Raw genomic sequence first — 24,384 nt, 5'->3', positions numbered from 1 at the left:
AGCACAACATGACATGTGATTGAGACTCACTCTGCTTCCATTGGTAATCCTGTCTGGATTTCTGTCTGTCCTTCAGGAGACAGAGACTCCGGTGAATGTGCTCTGGGAGTGAAATGTGTTGATTTTGGGATGATAGCAGGCGCATCACCTTTGGTCTTCCTTGACCCCCGTGTCACCCCTGTTTCCGGCTGTAAAGTTGCCTTTACTTTTCGTTTTTTTGGGACCCTAGTGGCCTCCTCTCCTGTGGGCAGAGTCACAACTATTTACTTTTTGTGAATATACAGAGAAGTTTAGGTAAAACACTTAATGGAAATGCAAGAATGGTTCTTGCTCTATTCTTTTAGATGGTAAACAGAGTCTACTCAGACTGCAGAGCTTAGATACCAGATCAGCACCATTGCTCTTTATGTTTCTGTGTTGAGCTGTAACTCAGGTTACCGGTTTTGTTGAACTGCCGAGTTGTGGAGCTGCTCATTTCCTCTAATCTCTCCTCAGGTAAATAGACCTTGAGAGAGACAGGATAAGACTCAGTCAGATTAAACCAGGCGTTAATGGATAACTTATAATTGCATGCTATATGTTATACGAGTGGAAGAATTACCTGTGCTTCCTGAATTATTTCACCGTCAGAGCTGAAACAATCCTCGATCTTCTTGGCATTAGTCTGCTTTGCACGTGATTTGACCTTAATTACCTACAGAAAACATTATCGCTCTTACATACCGTTTGTAAAATATTTAGTATATATTTTAAAATAAATTAATTTGGTAACACTTTAGTTTAGGGTCCAATTCTCACTATTAACTAGTTTCTTGTTAGCATGCATTACTAGGATTTTGGCTGTTTATTAGTACTTATAAAGCACATATTAATGCCTTACTCTGCATGAACATATTCTCCATCCCATAATAACCCAATCACTCAACTTAACAGCTACTTTACTAACTATTAATAAGCAGTAATTAGGAGTTAATTGAGACAAAAGTCATAGTAAATAACTATCAACTAAACTAAAGTGTGACCATTAATTCTTATATTCAGCAAGGATCCATTAAATTGATCAAAAGTGACACTAAAGACATTTATAATGTTAAAATAAGATTGATTATTTTCTATTCATCAAAGGATCGTAAAAAAAAGTAACGCTGTTTTACAAAAAATATAAAGCATCACAACTGTTTTCAATATTGATAAGAAATGTTTCTTGAGCAGCAAATCATCATATTAGAATGATTTCTGAAGGATCATGTGACACTGAAGACTGGAGTAATGATGCTGAAAATTCACAGGAATAAATTACATTTTTAAATATATTCAAACAGAAAACAGTTATTTTAAATTGTAATATTATATCACATCATTACTATTTTATTTATTGTGTTTTTGATCAAATAAATGATACAAATTACACTGACCCCAAACTTTTGAATGGTAGTGTATTTCATTGTGATTTCTTCAAAATCAGTTATCCTGAAACTCTAGTTCAAGTGTTGCATGGTAGCAATATGGTTAAGGCTTCATAGAATATTATGACGTTAAGTTAATCAGTTGTATAATAGTGTGCCACATGATATAAAGGTGAGACAGAAAGATTCACCTGTGTCTCCTGGATTATTTCACTGTCAGCGTCTAAACAATCCTCCTTTCTCTTGGCATTACTCTGCTTTGCACGGGATCTGACCTTAAACACCTACAGAAAACAGCATATTTTGAGTTTGTTATTTCCAGCTAAATCTGTAACTCTTAGGTCCGCTGGTCTGAAGATAGTTTAGGCTTCACGGATTATTAAGACTTCCTGGCTGCAGAGATTGAAGGTGACCAATCTCATAATACCATGCTAAACGAGAACAGGTGGAAGAGGAAAGAGAAAGACTCACTTTTTCCTCCTGAATTATTTCTTTGGCAGCGTCTAAACGATCATCCTTCCTCTTGGCATTACTCTGCTTTGCACGTGATCTGACCTTAAACACCTACAGAAAACAGCACTTTACTTTTTTTGAGTTTTTTATTTCCACTTAATTCTGTAGCTTTCAGGTCAACTCTAAAGATGGTTTAAACTTCATAGATTATTTAGACTCTCTAGCTGCAGACGTTGAAGGTGACAAATCTCATAACACCGTTCTAAACACAATACAGGTAAAAGAGGAAGACTCACTTTTTCCTCCTTAATTATTTCACTGTCAGCGTCTAAACAATTCTCCTTCCTCTTGGCATTACTCTGCTTTGCTTGTGATCTGGCCTTAAACACCTACAGAAAACAGCATCTCTCATATTTTATTGTGATTTCCACAAAACCAGTTTGAAACTTTAGGTGAACTCTTACTTGGTTGTAACAAATCCCATAGTGTGCTTAAAGAGGAAGACTAACCTGTTCTTGAATGATCTGACAGTCGGATCCTAAATCATCCTGATAATCTTCTGCATTATTCTGTCGTGTGTGCGCTTTCCTCTTAAACACCTACAGAAAAATTCACATGTGTGATAGCAGTGGGTAGTTCCTGTTTGCATTTGTTGCAGCCCCTCTCTTTCCAGTCTGTCTGTAATGCTCTGTTTTCTCTGAAAAGCACAATGTGCTCTGATTGGTTGGCTGGACAAGTGTGTTGTGATTGGTTACATAAAGGGATACTCCACTTTTTTTGGAAATAGGCTCATTTTACAACTCCCCCAGAGTTAAACAGTTGAGTTTTACCGTTTTCAAATCCATTCAGCCAGACCACTTTTAGCATAGCTTAGCATAGATCATTGAATCGGACAAGACCATTAGCATCTCTCTCTCTTTAACTCTGGGGGAGTTGTAAAATGAGCCTATTTCCAAAAAAAGTGGAGTATCCCTTTAAGTGTGTTTCAGAAATGTCACTATCCTTACCATAATCACGAGTTTCAACACACTACTAACACAACTCAACCAGGCCTCGCCCCTTTATTTTGCCTTGGGCAGGGATTTTTAAAATGAGGAATACTATGACGTGTCCGTTCCTGGAAGAAAACTCAAGACTACAATGGAGGCGTTTCAGGGAGTTCAGAAACAGTGTGCACTGATATAGAGAATAACTCCCTTTGGATGGATTTTGTGCTCTGTGACTTTGCAGAGTTTTTGACTTTTTTCATGCTCACACAGCAACATTACACACTAAAGAAAGTTGAAAATGTAAAAAAAATAGAGAAAGTCATACAGATTTGGAAGGACTCACCTGTACATTATTAACAAGTTTATTGTCAGAACCTAAACAATTTTCCTCATTCTCATACACCTCTTCTTCTTCTTCTTCTGGTTCTTCTTCTTCTTCTGGTTCTTCTTCCTGTTCCTCCTCCTCCTCTGCATTAGTCTCTGCGTGTGTTTGGACCTTAAAACCCTACAGAAAGCAGCATCTCACCTTTTATTGTGATTTTTCATAAAAACATGATCCTGCAATTCCCCGGAGGCCAACATCGATTTAATATTCAGCTGTATACAGGTGTAAAAAGACTCACCTGTGTCTTCTGGAATGTTTCATTGTAGGGACCTAAAAGATGCTGCTTCTTCTTAGCATTAGTTTTCTCTGCAAGTTGACTGACCTTAAAAGCCTATAAAAAAAACACCACACAAATATGTTGTGATTTTCACAAAAACAATTACCCTGGACAATTCAGGAGGACTCATAGATCATCAAGGCTTTCTGGCCGAAGAAGTCGCAGTTCTGATCAAAAACCTAAAGAAAATGTCTGATTAGTTTACAGTGCAAAGTTCTGGTGTTTTTGCCATTGCTCTGCACAATGCTAAGGATCACACAGGATGGAAAACTTCTCTGGTGCCAAAAAAGCACTTAGCAATGTCCTTGAATTATCAAAAAAGACAAAATCAATGTAACAACAGATTGCGCCATACATGTTGCTTGATTTAAAAACAACTACTGGTCAACACATGCTGTGCTCCACACTGAAGTATAATAAAAAATATTAATTCATAAGAAAAGCATGCCGACTTTGTCTGCGTAATGGAAATGTCATTAATTTGGGAACAGAACTGGCTTTGATTCAAAGAGATTAATCTGACTTTGCTATATTGAGGTGGAGTGCACTGAACTGTAGTTCATGGATAATTCCTTCTCTCTCACTGTGAAATATTTCATACTATATTATAAAAGTGTCTCTCTGACTCTCAGCAGATATAGTGAGATGTTTTGTGATCCAGGCAGGATGGAAAGGTTTGCTTGAGGTCATACCTTATGACTAGAGTCAAGCTGTTCCATGTTAGAAGCAGTTTCTTCAGATGTACTAGTGGCGACTTCCTCTGCAAACAGAGATAGTATATTTCTGCATGACTTTTTAAAGGAGTTAAAGGGAACACTTTAGTTTAGGGTCCAATTCTCACTATTAACTAGTTGCTTATTAGCATGAATATTACTAGGATATTGGCTGTTTATTATGCACATAGTAATGCCTTATTCTGCATGAGTATATTCTCCATCCCGTACCCAATGTAAACTAAACTTAACAACTACCTTACTAACTATTAATAAGCAGTAATTAGGAGTTTATTGAGGCAAAAGTCATAGGCTAGTTAATAGTGAAAATTGGACCCTAATCTAAAGTGTGACCAAAAAATTAATACCTTTATTTAGTCAGGAAGGATGCATTAATTTAATGAAAAGTTACAGTAAAGATTCATAATTTTACAAACTATTTCTATTTCAAATAAATTCTGTTCTTTTGAACTTTCTGTTCATCAAAGAATGCTGAAAAACATCATGTTTTCCACAAAAATGTTAAGCAGCACAACTGTTTTCAACACTGATAATAATAAGAAGTAAACCAGCATATTTGAATGATTTCTGAAGGATCATGTGACACTGAAGACTGGAGTAATGATGCTGACAATTCAGCTTTGCCATCACAGAAATAAATTTTACATTGTAATCATATTTTACAATAACGCCGTGTTTGAGCATTAGAGACAATAACATTTAGAAAAAAATCTTACAGACAGTAGTGTACTCAAGACTAAGTGACTCAAGAATCATTTTTGTGGCTCTAGATGCAATAAGAAAGATAACCTGTGTTCAGTAAAATGGAAGTCATTCTGCATCCTGGGAGGTTTAGAAATCGTAATTGCTATGTAATATGCGGTCAAGTGATTTTCTTTGGAATGAAATGGACTCACTGGACTATTTGACTTCTTGACTTCTTTGTGCTAATTCAACAAAATAAAAAGATGAAGAGTAAACATTGCACATTAGGTATTTAACTGATACTTTGTCTGTAATTTGTCTTTATCGTATCAGTTGAAATAAACCAACTAAATGAATCTCAATCAACTGTAAACAAGACGGCAAAATAAATTATACCATCAACATTCACAATCATAGATTGTTATGATCAATACCAGTTTTCTTTTGCCACAAATCTTGACACACACCTTGGAAAGTCAGGTCTGGTAAATCTCCCACTGGTAATTATGACTTCATGGTTGTGCTCAGCTTGTAAATACAATCATTCTGACATGACATGAATGCATTGAGTTGTCGCAAGACCAAAGTTTAGTATGCTTGCGTCGCCTCTAATCACGTGGATGAACCTCATGGAAAAGTGCTGCATTCCACCAGGGGGCACAACTAACTTAGGCCTGTCCCAAACATGATCGCTCTCAAAAACCTCAACAGCACATGACAGCAGTTCAGCTTGCCATGCTAAATGTATTTATAATAGTATGTTTATATGTCTAGTCATTTCTCAGTCAAATCTTTTTGTCTGAGAAAATAGTTCTGAGGTTACTGTGCGGTTTGATTTAGGTTGTAGAATAGCAACCGCAGCTTCTCAGTTTGCTACTTGTTCAATGTATTTTGCTGGCACGGATATTCTCACACGAACTTTCGAATGCCAGATTTCTGTCTTTTGCATTTAACCATGAGACAGCGAGCATGTTCAGTGTCCTGCTGTAGGATCTGGAGTGTTTTCTTTGTGCCTCTCTCCACCGGCCTATAGTCAGGACACAGAGCGGCCAGTTATTTTGCACCCCTGCACCGGTCACTGATGGTTTATTTTTCAGCAAGTCTGTCTGCTTTAATGGGTTCCAGCGCTGCTTTGATGTCAATGAGGCAAAGAAACGGGTGTGTGGAGGAGATAGACAGTACGAGGGAGGGAGTTTAACTGAAGGGGGATGGAAAGAGCCTCACATGTTCGCCTGTAAGGCAGTGTGAATGCAGCAGCGACCCCATCCTCAGGAAAGAAGGGCTGCATTTGGTTCCACATGTGGGACCTCTGCTCTGTCTCTCCACACCCCACTCACCTTCCTCGCCCTCTGATCTTACCCACCCAGCCACTGCAATTATTCATCAGGCATGACACAATTCCTGCCAAAAAGCAACAGGAATGCTCTTCTGCTCGCTTTCTCGTCCTCTTTTTTTCTTGATTTTGTCTGTCTCACTGGTCACTAGATTTGTTTTAACTGGATTTGCACTTGTTTTTACATATAAAATATAATATAAAAAATGATTTCTGTCATGACAACTCTCTGAGAGATTGGCATGGTAATTGATATGGCAAAGTTAATGTATTTGGTCTTGGCAGAAAAGATCTGCTATACAGGTGGAGCTGGGGAAGGTGGAGGGTTTCTGAAGAGCGCTATAGACTGACTGATAACTGCAAACCATGCCAAGTATTTGAATGTTGAGCAGCAAGCTCATTGGCTGCTGATGCCACAGCAACCAATCAGCTGCGTTATGTAGATAACAATGTGATTGCTAACAAATAAGGACCAATCAGCCTGCGCCATCTAGAATTTCATAACAGAACTTTGTATATGTCAATTGTTAGTTACCTCACTATTATTACTAGCAGTTGAAGTCAGCATTAAATCAAAATGGACAATTCTTATTTTTTATGGAATGTTGCAGTATTTATTATAAATGACTTATCCATGCACATCATTATTTATTTATTTTAATGCATGTGCCCTCGTAATCTTTAATCAAAATAACTTCCCCTCTCTCTTGCAGTGACTTCTCTTTTCTGATGACCTGTTTACTGGCGAGAGGGCGGGATCAACCTGTCACTCAAATGACATCACAGCAACAGCAAACCGCAATGATCCAATCAATTCCCAATGAACAAAATCAAGTCCCTCCCTACATGTCCCTCCCTTTTATGTCCCTATAGGGAAGAAAAGACTATCGTGACTTCCATTTCACTTATCCGTTATTAAATATGAGATTGTCTACTAAACTGTTTGGATTAATGTAACTCATTATTTTGATCTCTAAAAAAAAAAAAAAATCACAAAAGACATTCATGTATAAAAACCTGCACAAAATTTTCTTTAGAAATCCTAGTCAGCGGAAGTCTAGAAGGACTACAATGTTTTTACTATATCAATAGAATGTTATTTGCGATATCAGCCTTGGGTCAAAATAAATAAATGTTTCTACAAATGCTACTGAAAATATACACTTAATTAATAAGCTTCAGGGGAGCATTGCTGCCTCTTGTTTTCACATTTCTTCCTTCCCTTCTGCTGGTCCATCTGTAATGAACGCCACCCGTCTCCAGCATTCCAGACACCCCAGAATGCTATGTGGCACCTCTGAACACTCCTTACTATTTTCAGCAACCAACTTGTTAGCACATTGTCAATGTCCAGACAGACAAGCATAAAACATCCCAGAATAAGCACAAGGACACACGTATTGGCATTTGGTTTTAGGTTAACGTAAAGAGCTGTCTGCAGCACTAATGTTAATGGATGAATAGCCTGCTGTAACACACATCTGACCGTTTTGTAGCTAAAACTTAGCTTTTGATTGAAATATATCAGTAGGGGATTTACTAGAACTTGAAGAAAAATAAAGGTCACACTTTATTTAAGATGTTTTTAACTACTATGTACTTACATAAAAAAATAAGTAGAGTAAATTGTGTTCATGTTGTTTTGCAAGACACTTTTGCTGCTATTGAGGTGGGATACGGGTAAGATCAGGGACAGGTTTTGTGGCATGGGTAAATTTAAGAATGGGTTAAAAGGGAAGGGAAGGGTCAACTGTAGTTATAGATGTAATTACAGAAATTAATTAGTGATGCAATTACATTTATAATTATAATATAAGTACAATGTAAAAACATGTATGTACGCAATAAGTGCATTGCACTACATGATTAATTTAAACGTTAATAATAGCAGTTAAAGAACTAATAACAAAATAGTACTCTCACAGTACCATAGTACAATGATGGTATCAGATAATTATGCTGCCTTGGTTTTTGGATATCATGGTATGGGGATGTTGCCCTCGTGATGATAGCCATTTGCTCCAACAGTCTTTATTTAGAAAGTGTGGATGGAGGAGGGGGTTTGGTGGGCTAAGGCGGGTCGGTGGGGGTTGAGTTTCTGACCAGTGACAGGATAAAGGAAACAGAGCAGCTCCAGAGGTCGGCTTGAGAAAACACAGCCTCTGTCAGTCACACAGACTCCTGGGCCGGGATTAGGCCTCAGCCTGGGGGGGGATCAGGTTTCTCTGTCCGGGATACCTCACTGCTGCAAACCACTACCAGATGTGGAGCAGCCAGCATGAGAGCGGGAGGGGGGAGCGTGTGCTTTATATGCATATTTGTGTGTTTCATTGTACTGTACTATTTTTACTCATATTTTGCTCGTTAGGGCCCATATGAGATGAGTTTGAGAGTGGGATTAATTAAAAAAATTAAATGGTTATGTAAAAATGCTAATTTGCTGAAAGGTTCTTAAGTGAATCCATTCCAAGACATCTACAGCTACAGGTAGAAACTCATATAAAAGAGTAGCCAAATAATATAATTTTACAATGAATGTTATTATATTCTATTATACCTGATTATTAATACTAGTACATCATATGTTTTATATTAATATTATTAATAATTATTATTAAAATAATAATATTAATATATACACTACCATTCAAAAGTTTGGGTCAGATTTTTGCTAAAATACTTTTATTCGACAATAATGGAGATATTTATAATGATTTCTATTTCAAATAAATGCTGTTTCGTCAAATAATTAATCTTTTTGAATTTGTTTTTTTATATTCATCAAGGAATCCTGAAAAAAAAATTTAAGCAGCACATTTGATTATAATAAGAAATGTTTCGGAGCAGCAAATCAGCATATCAGAATGATTTCTGAAGGATCATGTGACACTGACGACTGAAGTAATGATGCTGAAAATTCAGCTTTACATCACAGGAATAAATTGCATTTTAAAATATATTTTTTTTTTACAGATAAATGCAGCATTAGGATAGCATAAGATTCTTCTTTCCAAAACATTTAAAAATCTTACCAAACCCAAACATGTGAACAGTAGTGTAATTGAATGTATATTGTTTCATATTAACCATGTCCGATAATAAATCTGAACACAGAGTAAATTCTTCCAGTGCTTTGGATAGGAAACTCTAACCTTCATCTGTGGTGTGGTCCTGTATAATGATCGTCCAAGGCTGTTTCAAATCTCCCTCAGAAGTCACAACCTTAAGAACTGGAAACAAAGAGGTACATTCTTCATGTTAACATCATCTCTGTCTGTTACGGACCTCCTCTGCTCTCTATTTTTGTTTTGTCTGCTGTGTTTCCCCTTCAGAGTACCTTTATTTGACCTGAACTCTTACCCAGCACCTACTCTGTCCTTGTAATACACTAACACAGACTCCCCTGACAACAAGTTACATTTACAACATAATAACTAATAACACACATCGTTGAGAATAACATCTTGTGGACATTTTAATGCGTTTTTCCCCCCTTTTCTTTAAGAGCCCAATGCGAGCAAAGGCCAGTATAGACATTACTGTGTTCTGTGTTTATTTGGTTGAGCACAATATAAAACCAAGTAAAGCCTCGATTACCGTGACCTTGTGTGACATCACCCTTTATTGGGTGGTCCTCGGTGTCAACTGCGGGATCCCAGAGAGACAAGCGTATGATTTCACCATCAGGACCCATTATTAAGGTGCCCAACGCTTTGCCTCGCTCCCATTCTGAAAACACACAGATTCAAACAGACAGACTTGACAAACCTAAAAAAGGAAAAAAAGTTGAGATTGCTCTATATAGAGGGGCTCCAAGATGACACTTGGGCCACATGTAAAAATGTCATTGCATTAGACATATCAAACAAAGTGTCACAGAAATATGTTGTCAAATGGTATTTTCATATTTAATATCAGCATAATCTCACTATTCGACATTTAACGTAATGTTTATACATACATTTTTGTATATTTGAGTATTTTCTGAAATGCACAATATTGACGAATCAAAAGCATCTAAATAAAAAAAAAAGTTTTAGTTCATGCACATCTTTAGAAGCAAACTTTCTAAAGCAATCCTTTATATTTATATTATAAATACATTTTGTATATTAACATTTTGCCATTATATTGACATAGACTACTACAGTAATTTGAGCAAGTACACTAATTGTATAAACTCAAAGAAAATCTATCCACTGGTTAAATTTAACTATACAAATATATCAATATTATTAATATTATATTTATTTATAAAATATTATATATTGTAATATTATGTAAACATTTATTTATTTATTGTATAATATATAAAGACAAATATATAGATATTTGAGTTTATATGATAATTATATAGGCTACACTCAAAAATATCTATGTAATGTTAAAATGAAACTATAAAAATATATATTTAATGCAACTGCATTTAGTTATTAAATATTGTACATTCAATTAAAAAAAAAAAATACATTTTACATTTTTCCATATTTGTATAGACTCAAAGAAAGACTAAAAAAATATATATATATATATTGGTCAAATCTAACTATACAAATATACCTATAATATATATTTATTTATTAAATATTATACAATGTAATAAATATGATATTTTTTTGTTTTTTACTTTATGAAGGATTAACCCTTGACCTGCTTGTCACCGGGCCGGGTATACCCTAGACTCTAGACAGAGTGCACAGCAAAAAATTGGCCTGCTTTTCTTGTAACTTGTTTTGAACCGTCTTTATGAAGCATCCGGCTACCTCTGAGCTCCGGAGGAAGACAGCCTCTAGTGTTTCCTGTCTGTGCTTCTGTTGTGTCTGCAGGGTCATGTAGGTTCTGTCTGTACACAGCCATGGAGCTCTGTTTACCGGGACCCCTCCGGCCCACCAGGGGTGGCAATGGACCAAGGGGGGGATGTTGATCTGAGGGAATTAAAGGAAAAGAATTCACTTCAGACTGAACCAGAAATGACTGCAGAAATGCTCAGAAATTCTCATAGAGACTTGTTTTGCCTGGGTCCCAGAGCGCTAGAGGACAACTGAACCTTAGCCTCTGTGTTGTTATTTACCGTATCAGCCCCTGAGATCTCCCACCAACCCCTGTCCTCACTGCTCTGCCTGTCTAAAGACTTCATTTAGCTGCAGCCAAGCACCAGCCGAGCCACACATGAAGAGGTGCTCGGCCCTCAGAGGGGGGCTTTGCTCTGCCAGCACGGCTTCACTGTATGAGCCACTGCAGCCCTGGAGCGTACAGCTTATTTAAGCTCTGGATGAGGAGAGTATGTGTGAACTAATGAGAAGAGGAAAGGCGGTCAGCAGCATGAAAAATGAGATGGTTAAAAATGAGAAAGAGATATTACAAATTGGCCAGACTTTAAATTAAGGTTTTAACTCATTAATATGCATAAGGTTTTTGAATCAAGTTTTTGAATACGTCTTTTCTTCGCTATTGTGACGTATATCAGAGTGACACGGCTTCTCGGACAATAAAAAAAAAAAATTTTATCCATTGAGAATTGATTGGATGGCTGTGGTTTTGCTACTGCTATGATGTCATGTGAGTGACAGGTTGTTCCGCCATTGTGCCAGTAAACGCATCATCAGAGAAGAGAAGAGCCCTCGCTGCAAGAGCGAGGGGTAGTTATTTTCGAGGGAACATGCATTTAAAAAATAAATAAATAATGATGTGCATGGCCTAAACCTAACCCTAACCCTAAGTCATTTACAATAAATACTGAAATATTCCATAAAAAAATAATGATTTCATGGTGACTAACATTTTAAGTGCTATAAATTAACATTAATAATGCACGAGTGAGACCGGTCAGTAAACCTCAGTACTGAATTTCATTTTTTAAATGTAACAATTAACCTGAAAGTACATTCAAACCATATTCATATATAACTGTTATTATAAAATTCAAGCAGGATCACATGATTCCAGACTCTTTGGTAATGCTTGTACATGTACAAAACTGTTGGCAGTGTTCTTATATTTTTTCATCACTTGACCAGTTTTCAATACCGCAGTGCTGTTGACTTTCAGGATGAGTCATTTTGAGTTCAGCGCCCAGGTGTTCTTACAATATGTATTTCAGTAATATTATCTTTTGAAAATGTTTGACAAGATTTTGAGTTTGAATTGAATTGCAGCACCACTTTTTGAATGTGTCAGGTAATGCTTCAGTTGTACAGCACTGGGCATAAAGGTTAATACTTAAAAAGATCATATCACAAAAACGATCTTGCTATAATGGATTGTTTTTGTTGTATTTCTTTCAGCATATATGTTGTGAGTCATATCAGCAGCCACACTGTGTAAAATCTAAAAAAGAAATAAATATATCACTACCTCCCTTTTCTAGATCGTCAGACCACATGATGTGCCCCAGGTCCATCTCTATAATCCTGCACTTGCTGTCAGAGAGAGGGTCCTGTCCTCTTTGGTCGAGCCCCTCTGCATGCAGATCACCACATGGCTTACGCTCCTGAAGAGGGGTCCTATGAAGGTCATCTAAGGCACAACAATAAAGAAAGAATGGTAAATGTGGTATAATAAACTAATCCATTATGCAAATGTACTTGCTGGTAAAAGTGTGCAATGTGATGTTGCATACCATCCGGCTGATGGGTGTCTGTATGTTCTGTTTGTGCAGGAAAAAGCAGCAGCACTTTCCTGCGCACGCGGCTCTCTGAGGGGTTTTCATGTGTAGTTCCCGCTTTGATGCCAGGGAGATGTACATGTAGTTCTCCTTGTGGTAAATTCTCACAGCTCCTTTTTTTATCTGTTATTTCCGGTTTATTCTTCAAGACAATTCCAAAAGAACTACATCATTTGTATGCACTTAAATCATTTTCAGTAGATATGGTGAATTTATAAAAGACAAATATATTGTTATTCGGATGTTTGAGAACCGTTCAAAAGTTTGGGGTCAGAAGGTTTTTTTTTTATGCTTTTATTTAGCAATTAAATCTTAACAAAAATGTATACAAAAACAATTATATTATTATATCATGTTTCCATAAAAAAAATAAGCAGCAGAACATTAATAATAATACAAAACGATCAACATATCAGCATATTAGAATGAATTTGACGGATCATGTGACACTGAGTGAAAATTCAGCATTTTAAAATCTATTCAAAAAGGAAACATTTGTTTTAATTTGTAATACTATTTCACAATATTAGCATTTAAAAATTAATTGAATTACAAATGAGGAAAATGATAAGCAATTTATCAAGCAAGATTCAAAAATATCCATTATCCTCTTGTGGAAGAGTAATTCAGAGTCGAACAGAAGCTAGAGCAGATGTTAAAATGCAGAAAAGTACAGAAAAGAGAGAAGGAGACAATTTTTTTTAGGTTTATTTATAGTAAAGAGTAATTTTGAGATTTGCGCTTGAATAAGAGTCCCAGGTGTTTACAATACATATTTCAGCAATATTAGGTGTTTTCTCTTTTGAAAATGTTTGACAAATTTTGTCAAGAAGCTGCCAAGAAATTAACAAAAAGTTAACATCACAGAAGTTAACATGCAGAAAAATAGAGAACAAGATTTGTTTGATATTTTGTTTATAAGAAGTGCATTGGTTTAGAGTAATGGTTGAGATAAATGTGTCTTCAGCCATTTCTTGCAGTGTAATTACCAAATACCGAATTCTTACCATTGTTGAAGTAATGTCAGAGTCTGAGTTGACCAGCGGGCTCTGGTTAATGGGTGGTAAGTGGAAGACGGTGAAGCTGGGATCTGTTTCTATATTCACTCTCCTCTCGTGAGTTTCACCCCCACAATGTCTCACTAAAGCAAACACAGTTTTGCAGAACATACTTAGCAAATTTATGACTTCAGGCTTGTATCTGGATGTCATATGTGGATTTTATGGACTTTAAATGGTCCGCTAAATACTGATGTACTTCTTGTCTTACTCTGGCGGGATCCCTCCATGTGTCCACCGTAGTAGTTGACCCGTGAGAGTGGGCTGTATTCCAAAGACGAATCCACATACACTGACCTCAGAGGGCACGTCTCTGCAACACCATTTCCACTCTCCATCCGAGTGCGCTTCCCACGGCCATTTAGATCCTTCAGATGGTCGATAAGATGTGGGAGTATCTGGTATATGTCAAAGCAAAATAATGAAAAGCTCTTTAGCTAAGTTTAGAAGTTATGGTCATGCAGTTTGGAAAAACACATGGACTAAAAAGTGGAAATCATTTAGACATTTGATCAAATTCACATGTACAGTACTTCACCTTAGCATTTCTGGTCTCCGTTTTTCATTGTAAAGGTTCAAAAGCCAAATACTTCACATAAACAACAGTATATTACATCAGTGACAGAGATTAACCAAGAAAAATGAAATCAGATGCTGTTAAAGGTCAGATGTTTATTTATGAGTAGAACTTTCCAAGTGTCTGGTCTTATGATGCCAAAAGCACAGTGTCAATTATATGGTTGGAGGGAATTTCAGGTCACTGTTGGGAAACAGACGAAAAGAGCCAGAGCGACATGTACTAAAGATGATTAATCTGGTTATTGGACTCACTGTTTTATCTTCAGTCTGATGTGCAGGTTCTGTCTCAGGGATCGGACTCATCTGAGCTCTGCATGCGTCAACCGCTATCCTGAGACTCCTATCCTGTCCTTTTCTCTCTTTTGGCTTCTCTCTCAGTTCATCTTTCTGTACTTTAGTCTTAAAGGTCATTTGTTCATCTGGAATCAAGATTGATTTTGACATTAGGTTAAAGCGAAACCGTTATTCTCTGTTTCCAATTATGTTTCACAGCATCACAGAAGAAGCTGCTTGAAATCAAAATGGTTTACATTTTAGGAATCACTTTTTACTTCCTTTTGGCAATGGGAAAGTAAAATCCAAACTAAAAGCTGTAAGTCCCAACATGAATGGAGTGCATTCAGAGGCAGGTATCTGACATGTGTTAAAGATCTTAAATATGTAAACATTCACCCTCTGAATGGACTTTAACTAAACACTGGCAAACACTGGCAACAAATATTTTTTTGCGTTTCTGCATTGCTGTCCTGCACAGGATGTTGTTGATCTAACTTGCTGATCTGCTTTTGAATAGTTAACGTTTATCTGATCGTTAGTGTCACTTGTGTTAGATTTCATGAACTATACCTGGTGCAGGACGAGTTTCCTCATGGATTTGTACATGTACCAAACCCTCCGTTATGGGCGGCAGAGGGCCAAGGGTGGCCCTGTTGGGTCGAGGGGAACAGAGGAAATGTGGCTGGTATCTGACCTGCCCAGCTTTTTCTCCTGAAACACAATGAGATTATAAACACGAGATTATTATAATTTATAAGGTGTTGTTCCATGGCGGGGGGCGGAGTCCTTCGTTAATAATTCATTACACAGAACTTTATTATATTAAATATTAATCAAAAATGATTCACACCTTCACAAAATCCAAACATTCAGTGTAAGAGTAAAAAAAACGACAGAACATTATTTATAGTAAGTTTATTTGATTCACAGCTTAGAGTTTTGACCTCGACAACCTAACTGCATTTACCGCAAACAGTCTAAACTAAAAGATTGTTTTGGCAATTGTTCTGCACATTGTTATATAGAAAACCTGAAAATACAGTACTTTGTTAAGGTTATTAAGGTTTATCTTGCTAACCACTCTTACTAAAAAAATGGGGTAAGCACACTCTCACACACATTCTCTTTTTAGGGCGAGACACGGCAGGCAAAAACATCGATTTTCATGCAGTGGTCAGTTTTGAGATTTTGGGCTAGTTTACTCCTTCAATATGTGTTCTTTCAAGCTGCTATAAAGAAAACGTTGAAAATATACATTAAGATGTTTATTTTATTACATTTTGCTTACTTGCGGCAGTAATTACAACGTGACACGCCGCGCTCCGTCTGTTTACTGAAGTCTGTCGTGACCGGTATCATTGTAAAGCTCTGAGTCTCCTGCACAACGCTATGTAACCCAAATATGGGCATTTCCTTTCTATCAGTAACCAATCGTGAATGTCCAAAGGGGGATTTAAAGCTAATGACGAAATCTCATTTAGAGCTATTTAAATCTTTAACTGCCGTTTTCTCAAAATGAGTTTTTTGTCATTCTCCAGTACATAATGTTACATCTCAGCCTATGTAGCACCTGTGTACACCAAACTTTCCAGTTATACACTTAGCAGTATTCTGAAGATATTTTCAGAGGGATTTGTTAATAAATCATTCCTGGCCTGATTTATGTGACATTTTAATAAAATAAAAAAAATGTCGAAAATCTATTTTTTATGGCTATGGACAGTATATTTTGATTCCCTAGGTAATGAAAGCATATATCCTGAAATCCCTCTGAGTTTTTATTTTCATCTTGTGTGTAAACAAAATGAAAAAAGAATTTTGCACCTGGTTTTACCATATGTTCAGATCTATCTACCGAAAATATATGTAAAATCGTGCATATTTAATGAGATAATGCCTAATTTGCATAATTAAACATACAAATTTCTAAAACTTGTAATACAATTTTTTTATATACTTGTGTAAGTAATCAACTGAGGAAGTTTCATGGTGATATCTATTATTTTAAAATTTTACCCTATTCACCTGTAGTGTCTCGCCTTAAGAGGTGTTAAATGTGGTTTGATTTGTTTACATTAGTTAATGTATTAGGCTAACTAACATGAACCACAAGCAATTCATCTTTGTTAATCTTAATTGAACAAACAATGAACAGCTGTATTTTTATTGTTACTTCACACAGTGCATTAGGCTAACTAATGTTAATAAATACAACTTTTGATTTAAATAATGTAGGCTACTAGTAAATGGTGAAATTAACATTAATAAAGATTAATAAATGCTGTAGAAGTGCAGTTTATTAATAGTTCATGTTAACTAATGTAGTTAACTAGAGTTTAATAAATGGAACCTTATTGTAAAGTGTTACCGATTTGTTATACAGCGATTCAGTGTTGGACAGATCAATTGTTTTAACCATTCATTAAATGGAATCGGTTCAAAGGAGTCATTAGTTCGCGAATCGGATGTGTCATTAGCGGACTTTTACGCGTTGTGTGATTATCCCGGCAGTTAGGACATCGCACAAGATTTGTCAACACTATAAATATTTTTTAAAAATCTGAATCTTTTACCATCGTGTCAATTCTCAATTGATTTTGATTAATATGCGCGAGGGAGCGAGAGAGAGCAATACAGTTTGAAGACGCGCGCGACCGGGGCTCTCTCTTCAGTAATATGCGCCCTATCGCAAGCGCAGCAGTCATCTACATCACTCACCGTTCAAATAAGGCTTTGGCGAGACAAAAATCGCTTGTGAGAGAGACGCGTGAGTGACAGAGAGACGGAGGGAGAGCAGGGAAAGGAAATTCAGCTGAATGAATACGCTGCGTGTATTAAATAGCGTAAACATTTTTTTTTTATAACGAAACGCAATATGTGGCGGCCGGTGGTGATTCTGTGGCGCACCGCCACGAATTAGTCTATGTGTGTGAAACACTGAAAACCTTATTGTAAAGTGTTACCGAACATTGTTTTGGTTGTGCTTTGGTGAGTGACTGTGCTGATGATATGGTTATCATACTGCTCATAAAACTTTCTCTACTAGGTTTAAGAGGTATACGGTGGCCGAGAGAGCTCAACGTGCTGCAACTTAAGAAAACACATGCAAATAGAAAAAAACACACGCAAATTATGAAAACATCTTCATCAGTTTCACAACACACGTGTGCTCCAAATACTCACAACACAACCAAATACAGAAACGCGAGTGACGAACCCGGCTGGGACGTGCTTATTGCTCGTGAGCATCCCTATGCCCTACTCCCCAGCCAACATTACAGGGTGGGGCCAATGTGGGCCCAATATGGGCTTTGAAAAAATGTGGCTATACAGCCACAAAAAGCATCATTAAAGCATAAAATCTATAAAAATGGGAATGTGACTTGATTAATGACATGCAAAAACAAAAGTACACCTTACTGTCAACAGAAATTACCTCAATTTTAAGCCCCACAAACATAATAGGCCTAATTTACTGTTACGCGCCTAAATAAAAAAAGACAATGGATAAATTTGTTTAAAGGTCATTTCAGTTGCCAAAACAAAGTTCCCTATGGTTAAAAACACAGATAATACAGACATGTTTAGAAAATATTCTTTTTACCTGCTTATTTCTGTATCCACGACCTCGTCGAAATATCCAGAAACGATTATGAGTAACTCGCTGCGCCGGCGCCATCGCTCTACGTTTGAAAGAAACTGTATCCTTGCGCCTGGGCGGGAATTCTTGTAGTTTGAATATTTAAAATCTTTATAGTTGTATTTTAAATTTCCGATTATTTTCGGCAAATATTATGTGACATATGATATAATGATATGATATTATGTGAAAAAAAATTGTAATTAAAAACATTCGAAGCAGGACTACTTTGTCAAGCGTAATGTGTCGTCAGTCAGTGACTAGGTCATGTTGAACCCATAGGTCCCATATGGGACCCACTTAATTTCTGACATTTCTTAATTTCTCTCATTCCCAGCTTTGCGAATTGGAAATAAAATACATGTTTGATAAATTCATAGGCAGGTGAACGTTGTAATAATGAGAATTAAAAAAAAAACGAAATGTCACAATAGAAAATAATGCTTATTTAACTTTTATTTAAAAGTTGTTATACTGATCAGATCCTATCTATGATATTATTTGTTATTTGTATAAAAGTGACTGTCAACCAAATGTTATCATTTCAAAAGTTTAAATGTATAAATATATAAATTATGTATTTTTATTTTGCCCACATATGAAGGTCCCATATTATCATCCAACATGGGCATACCTATATCTGATCCACATTGTGAAACCCACATGGGACCCACATCAATTGCCCATGTTCAGCCCATGCCCACAAGGAACCCATGCTGCCTGGATATAACCCACATGGGGCCCACATATCAATGTTGGCTGGGTCCCTTCAAAGGGCAGATGGCAGAGCCCTTGAAGTGGGACTTTGGAGAGTGAGCAGGCACTGGTGTGCCATTATGTAGCCGTTTGGAACGCACTTGATGAAGGGAGCAACAAAAGACAACATAATTTCCTCATTATTTTCACCTGGGATGTTCCCATGACAAAGCAGCATGGTGTCCATAAGCTGAATAGCTGTTCTTACGACAGAAATATATAAGACATATAATGCTGTTTTTTTTTTTTTTTTTTTTTTTTTTTACAAAAAGGCTTTTAAAATATGCGTTATATATCTTTGTGTGAGTGTCTCAACTTTAAAACTCTGGACCCATTACCTAACATTTCTTATGAAACTTTTCTTTATGAAAATTTAAACATAACATGACAAAATTTGTAACTGATGTATAGATTAATATCTTTCCCACATGTTCTTTTTCTCTATCTTTTTTATTTATTCATCTATTTCATCTCTTTTTTTTTTCTCATTTGTATTCTGATGACATTGAACATATTGTTAATATATTTTGTATATTGTATGCAAAGTTGTATGTCATAAAAATTTAATCTGTATGTTTTGCAAAAAAAAGGGAAAAAAAAGTTAAAAGAAATAAAATAAAATAAAATAAAACAAAGTAGACTTTTGACGTTATAGACAAAGTAGACGTTATTTGCAGCGCGTTTCTGTATTTGGTTGTGTTGTGAACTTTTGCAGCGCGTTTCTGTATTTGGAGCACACGTGTGTTGTGAAACTGAGATGTTTTCTTAATTTGCGGGTGTTTCTTTCTATTTGCATGTGTTTTTTTTCTATTTGCATGTGTTTTTTTCTATTTGCATGTGTTTTTTCTATTTGCATGTGTTTTTTTTCTATTTGCATGTGTTTTTTTCTATTTGCATGTGTTTTCTTTAGTTGCAGCGCGTTGAGCTCTCTCGGCCACCGTACTTCATTCTATAAAACTGTCTATGAATAAATAAATAAAAATTCTAAGCCTATAAAATATTTTAAAAGGTTAACCAGAGTGTTTAAGTGTTTAAATATCCTCACCTTTAACCTGGTTTAGATTATAGTTATCTTCTCTTCTTCTCTGGATGTTCTGTGTAGCATGTTTAGTATCTGGCAATAAGCGGTGCGTTACACCAGCAAAAGATCCAACTTTTGCCTAAAAGAAACAAAGAATCATATATAAAAAGAACATGTGTTTGATTTTCACATCTTCATGATTTCATAGACCTCTACAAAAACATAGAACTGTTCCACATTATCTCTAACTATCTCTTTTGAAGCCATTCAAACATGATGTTCACCTTCTTTCAAGGCTCACTTATTTTCAAGGTTCCTCCTATTTGTATTAAACGTCAGTTAAAAATGAAAATGTGAATGTGAATGCCAAGCTGGAAGTCACACTGGAATTCTTTTGGATGCAATACCTTGCAATTTTTTTCCAGAAGAATATAAAAGAACTGAGATGTTTTGATCTCCTGGGTTGAACATTTAACAATAATAAAGAGATACCAGGTATAGACATCAATGCTTTTAAATCAGTTACCATGAAATCAAAATGGAATATTGCCGTATTTATTATAAATGATTTTTCCATGCACATCTTTTTTTTAAATTTTTTATTCATGTCCCCTTATAAACAAAATATCTTCCCCTACCTCTTGTAGGGATATCTCTTTTTTTTCTCTGATATGTAAATTTTTTCCCTTGTTTTTAAATTTATTATTTAAAAATGTTGAATGCAAGTGGGTTATAAAGGTTAAAGTTTTAAAAAATAGTTTCAAAGATTAATTTTAGTCAGTTTTGTTTGGAGTTGTGTTGGTTTTGATTATTTTAGTCACTTAGATTTGCTAAAAACAACTGGTGTTATGTTGATAATTATGAGCATTATCTGTTTGAATTCAGCTGGCTTTGCTGAGGATGACTATGGCGGCCATTTTTGAGTCTCTGGATGAACCTGTGTTGTTTTCATTCTGCTGCAGTTGAACGTGACAGATCGAGACTTCACACAGGCCACCCACACCGAAGACCCTTCTTCCTGGATCCCCTCCAAATCCCTGTCCAAACCCTCATGTCTATGAGGTAAACACACTGATTACAGCATTCAGCTCTCATCACCTGGATCATTCCCCTTTTGCCCCGAGAGAGTGCCATTTCGGTCACATACTGCAGCAATTTGTCGGTGTCATTGAAGTTGCTCTTTTCCTGCTGATCACAGTTTCTCTTCTGATGGTTCATGCGGGTTTATGTTTGGATGATAGAAGATGGACATTGTGAAACGGAAGCCACCATAGAGTTTACGTTTCTCATTCAAGATGCACACCTGATTTGGTGATTCCTTTGATCTCCTTCCGCATCGACAGATGATTTTCAGGGGGCGCAGAGAGAGGGCGGATTAATGTGCATATAATAAGGGAACAGTCAAGGGCTGTGGACCATTAGCAGATTGTGGTGGACGGGAATTGGATAGATTGTGGACTGTGTGCTTATGTAAAATCCCTCAGGACACCTTTATTAAGATTTGCAGCTCACATCTCACAGAGGTCAAATGGCACATTATGGGTAAATCACCAGTTTGATTGACCTGGAATGTGTGGAAATTGAAGACACCTTGAGGACTGACCATGTGTGTCTGTGTGTGTGTGTTGCGTACTGACGGCAGTGTTATCTCCCCTGTCCAGGTGCAGTTTTAAGCGCTCAGTGAAAGATTATGAAGTGAAATGTAAAATGAACATACCACATTTCACCTAGTTGACTTCAGGATGGTGTTACCTCTCTGGCCAGAGTAGCGGTTCGCCAATGAGGGCCGGTAAACTAATACTACCACAGAGTCTGTCACCCTGACCTGAACCTGAGTTTCAACTTTTCTGGGCAGTAAAATTTTGGAAGATTTACTGTGTACTGGTCTGTCCTTCAAGTTTATGTCCCACCTCTCTTGCTCTCTGGCAATCAGGAGGCAACTTCAGGCAGAGCTGGACAATAGTCCATTTGTAGTAGATCTGGGCCTTTTGACAGATAACGAACTGTTTCATGCAGTACTTGGTCATGTACGTGTGTGTAACCTGGTACATTAATCAGACGACTGTTCGGTTCAGCTGCCTTTTCAGTATCTAATGTTTTTTAAACTTGACCATTAAATCTTTATATCCGGAACAGTAAATCTGAGTGATATTTCCAGAAATACATGACCTCTGCAAACAGCATTAACATTATTGTGTGTAACACCCACTAAATACAATTAAATTTATTGAAATTGATTTTATTTTTAATAGTTACCCTTGTGAAAAAGAAGTTTGCTTAATTGCATTGAATGTGCATACTTTTACAAGATATTTTTTAATATTTATATGTATATATATATATATATATATATATATATATGAAGAGTTCAGATGCAAAAGCCTCTAAGTGCCATCTGGAATTTTCTTCTAGAATGATCATTTTTATCAAGCTCGTATATTTAAGTTCAGTAATTTCACTTTAATGGCAATGAAAATTACCTATTAATTGTCATTTAAGTGAAATTACTGAAATTAAATATACGAGCTTGATAAAAATGATCATTCTAGAAGAAAATTTCAGATGGCACTTAGAGGCTTTTGCATCTGAACTCTTCATATATATATATATATATATATATATATATTATTTTTTTACACCTGGGGGAGACGGTACATTTTTAAAGTCAAATTTACTCCAACTGTCATGACAAGTTTTGGATTTTGAACTCAAATTTATACGTTTTCAAAAATGGAAAAAAAGTAATCCAATGTTTCAACTATTTGTGAAACAAAGGATATGTTCATGTTTAGTTGAGTTTACTCATGTTTTTAAGGCATTTTAAGGCAAATGTTTTACAGTGAAGGGTAATAGTGTTATTCTTTCTTCTATTTCACAAATTTACCTTCTTTTTTCCAAAGGCCAAAATTGCTCCAGTTAGGTCTTGCAGTGTGTGCAGCTGCTTCTCAACTTCCTGTTTCGGGCAGCTAGGAGCCTTTCTCTTCCTGTTAACCTGGCCAGATCGGTATGCCAGTGCGAGATCTTCTGAATACAGAATAAGAGGCCCTCTCCTTGTACTGTAGGTCTTAGGTGGCGCCGGCTCTAGGCCTCCAAAAAAACGCCCACTGCTCGTAAGACGCAGCAGTGAAGGCTGGGATTTCCAGTTGAAGTAGTCCTAGTTAGGAAAAGATCATGTTTCTATTGACTGTTCTACTGCGTACTCATTGAAACTGGCCTTATATAGACACATATGTAAGAAACATTTACCTCTGGTTCAAAATAGACCTCCAGTCTTCCATCATTACCATCTTCATCGGGCACAATTTGGCCGTACCCACGACTCAGCAATGACAGGACAAAATCTTTCATTGTGGCACTGATAATGTTCTTTGAATGGATGCTGAAAAAGTACATGTACAAGTTTTTAAAATCACAAAGGCCTTTTTAATTTGCAATATTGTTATTATATATAGCAATTGTATCACTGTTAAAAAAAAGTTGCTGCCTTAAATTTTTAAGTACAGTCAACTTAGATGTTTAAGTAATTTCAACTTAAATTACATTAATGAGTTCAATATTGTATAACTTATAAAAAAGTATAACTTATAAAAAAGTTGAAAAAAAAGTCATGTAAAAACAAAGGTTGTCATATAACTTATTGATATAATTAGGTTTCAAAGAAAGTCAAAAGTCAGCGATTTTCACAGTTGTTCAACACTGTTTTTTGTTTCTCGTACCTCAGTTTGTGGCCTAGCAGCACCCCTCTCTTCAGCGACCATTTCTCTTTACCTCAGAATTCATTTGCGTGTTTGTTCAGCATCTCCGCAGCTGCTTTTACATACTAAGAATCATTTCGGCCCATGTTACGAATGTCTGTGTTTGCTGAGCTTTGGTGTTGCTATAGGCTCTCCACAGCTCCTCGGCAGAGCACTGTTTTCTTGTTTCCTTGGTTGCAACCAAGCACTTACCCCCTCCTGGTCAGGCCAGCAACTTTGCTAAACCCATCCTAAAATACAAACAAAAGGAAGATAACTGGTCACAGTTTTTGGTGAGTAACTTGACAGGCACGTCCTGTCATATGCCCAGTACAACACATACCTACAGTATAGTGTTATTGACTGTGCCACAAATCTTTCCTTCCTTCACATAA

General features: G+C 36.4%; 1 protein-coding gene across 1 annotated transcript in view; it reads right to left on the bottom strand.

The window, feature by feature from the left end:
- The window catches only part of kiaa2012 (KIAA2012 ortholog), a gene marked incomplete at its 5' end in the record, with an annotated part of 31,621 nt that extends 8,018 nt beyond the window's left edge, over nucleotides 1-23,603 (bottom strand). Inside the window, 22 exons of the mRNA XM_084122467.1 lie at nucleotides 31-241; nucleotides 439-505; nucleotides 602-694; nucleotides 1,598-1,690; nucleotides 1,878-1,970; nucleotides 2,156-2,248; nucleotides 2,369-2,458; nucleotides 3,192-3,353; nucleotides 3,472-3,564; nucleotides 4,203-4,270; nucleotides 9,414-9,491; nucleotides 9,859-9,990; nucleotides 11,025-11,186; nucleotides 12,616-12,777; nucleotides 12,881-13,067; nucleotides 13,933-14,066; nucleotides 14,195-14,381; nucleotides 14,815-14,981; nucleotides 15,409-15,549; nucleotides 20,280-20,394; nucleotides 23,140-23,409; nucleotides 23,502-23,603. Of these exons, the coding sequence (XP_083978593.1) occupies nucleotides 31-241; nucleotides 439-505; nucleotides 602-694; nucleotides 1,598-1,690; nucleotides 1,878-1,970; nucleotides 2,156-2,248; nucleotides 2,369-2,458; nucleotides 3,192-3,353; nucleotides 3,472-3,564; nucleotides 4,203-4,270; nucleotides 9,414-9,491; nucleotides 9,859-9,990; nucleotides 11,025-11,186; nucleotides 12,616-12,777; nucleotides 12,881-13,067; nucleotides 13,933-14,066; nucleotides 14,195-14,381; nucleotides 14,815-14,981; nucleotides 15,409-15,549; nucleotides 20,280-20,394; nucleotides 23,140-23,409; nucleotides 23,502-23,603 (2,900 nt within the window). The remainder of the gene's footprint in view (nucleotides 1-30; nucleotides 242-438; nucleotides 506-601; nucleotides 695-1,597; nucleotides 1,691-1,877; nucleotides 1,971-2,155; nucleotides 2,249-2,368; nucleotides 2,459-3,191; nucleotides 3,354-3,471; nucleotides 3,565-4,202; nucleotides 4,271-9,413; nucleotides 9,492-9,858; nucleotides 9,991-11,024; nucleotides 11,187-12,615; nucleotides 12,778-12,880; nucleotides 13,068-13,932; nucleotides 14,067-14,194; nucleotides 14,382-14,814; nucleotides 14,982-15,408; nucleotides 15,550-20,279; nucleotides 20,395-23,139; nucleotides 23,410-23,501) is intronic.
- Nucleotides 23,604-24,384: the final 781 nt, after the last annotated feature.

The sequence above is a fragment of the Abramis brama genome, assembly GCF_963993115.1.
Source record: "Abramis brama genome assembly, chromosome: 8".
Lineage (NCBI taxonomy): Eukaryota > Metazoa > Chordata > Actinopteri > Cypriniformes > Leuciscidae > Abramis > Abramis brama.
The sequence above is the reverse complement of the archived record's forward strand: the minus strand, read 5'-3'. Positions and strand labels throughout refer to the sequence as shown.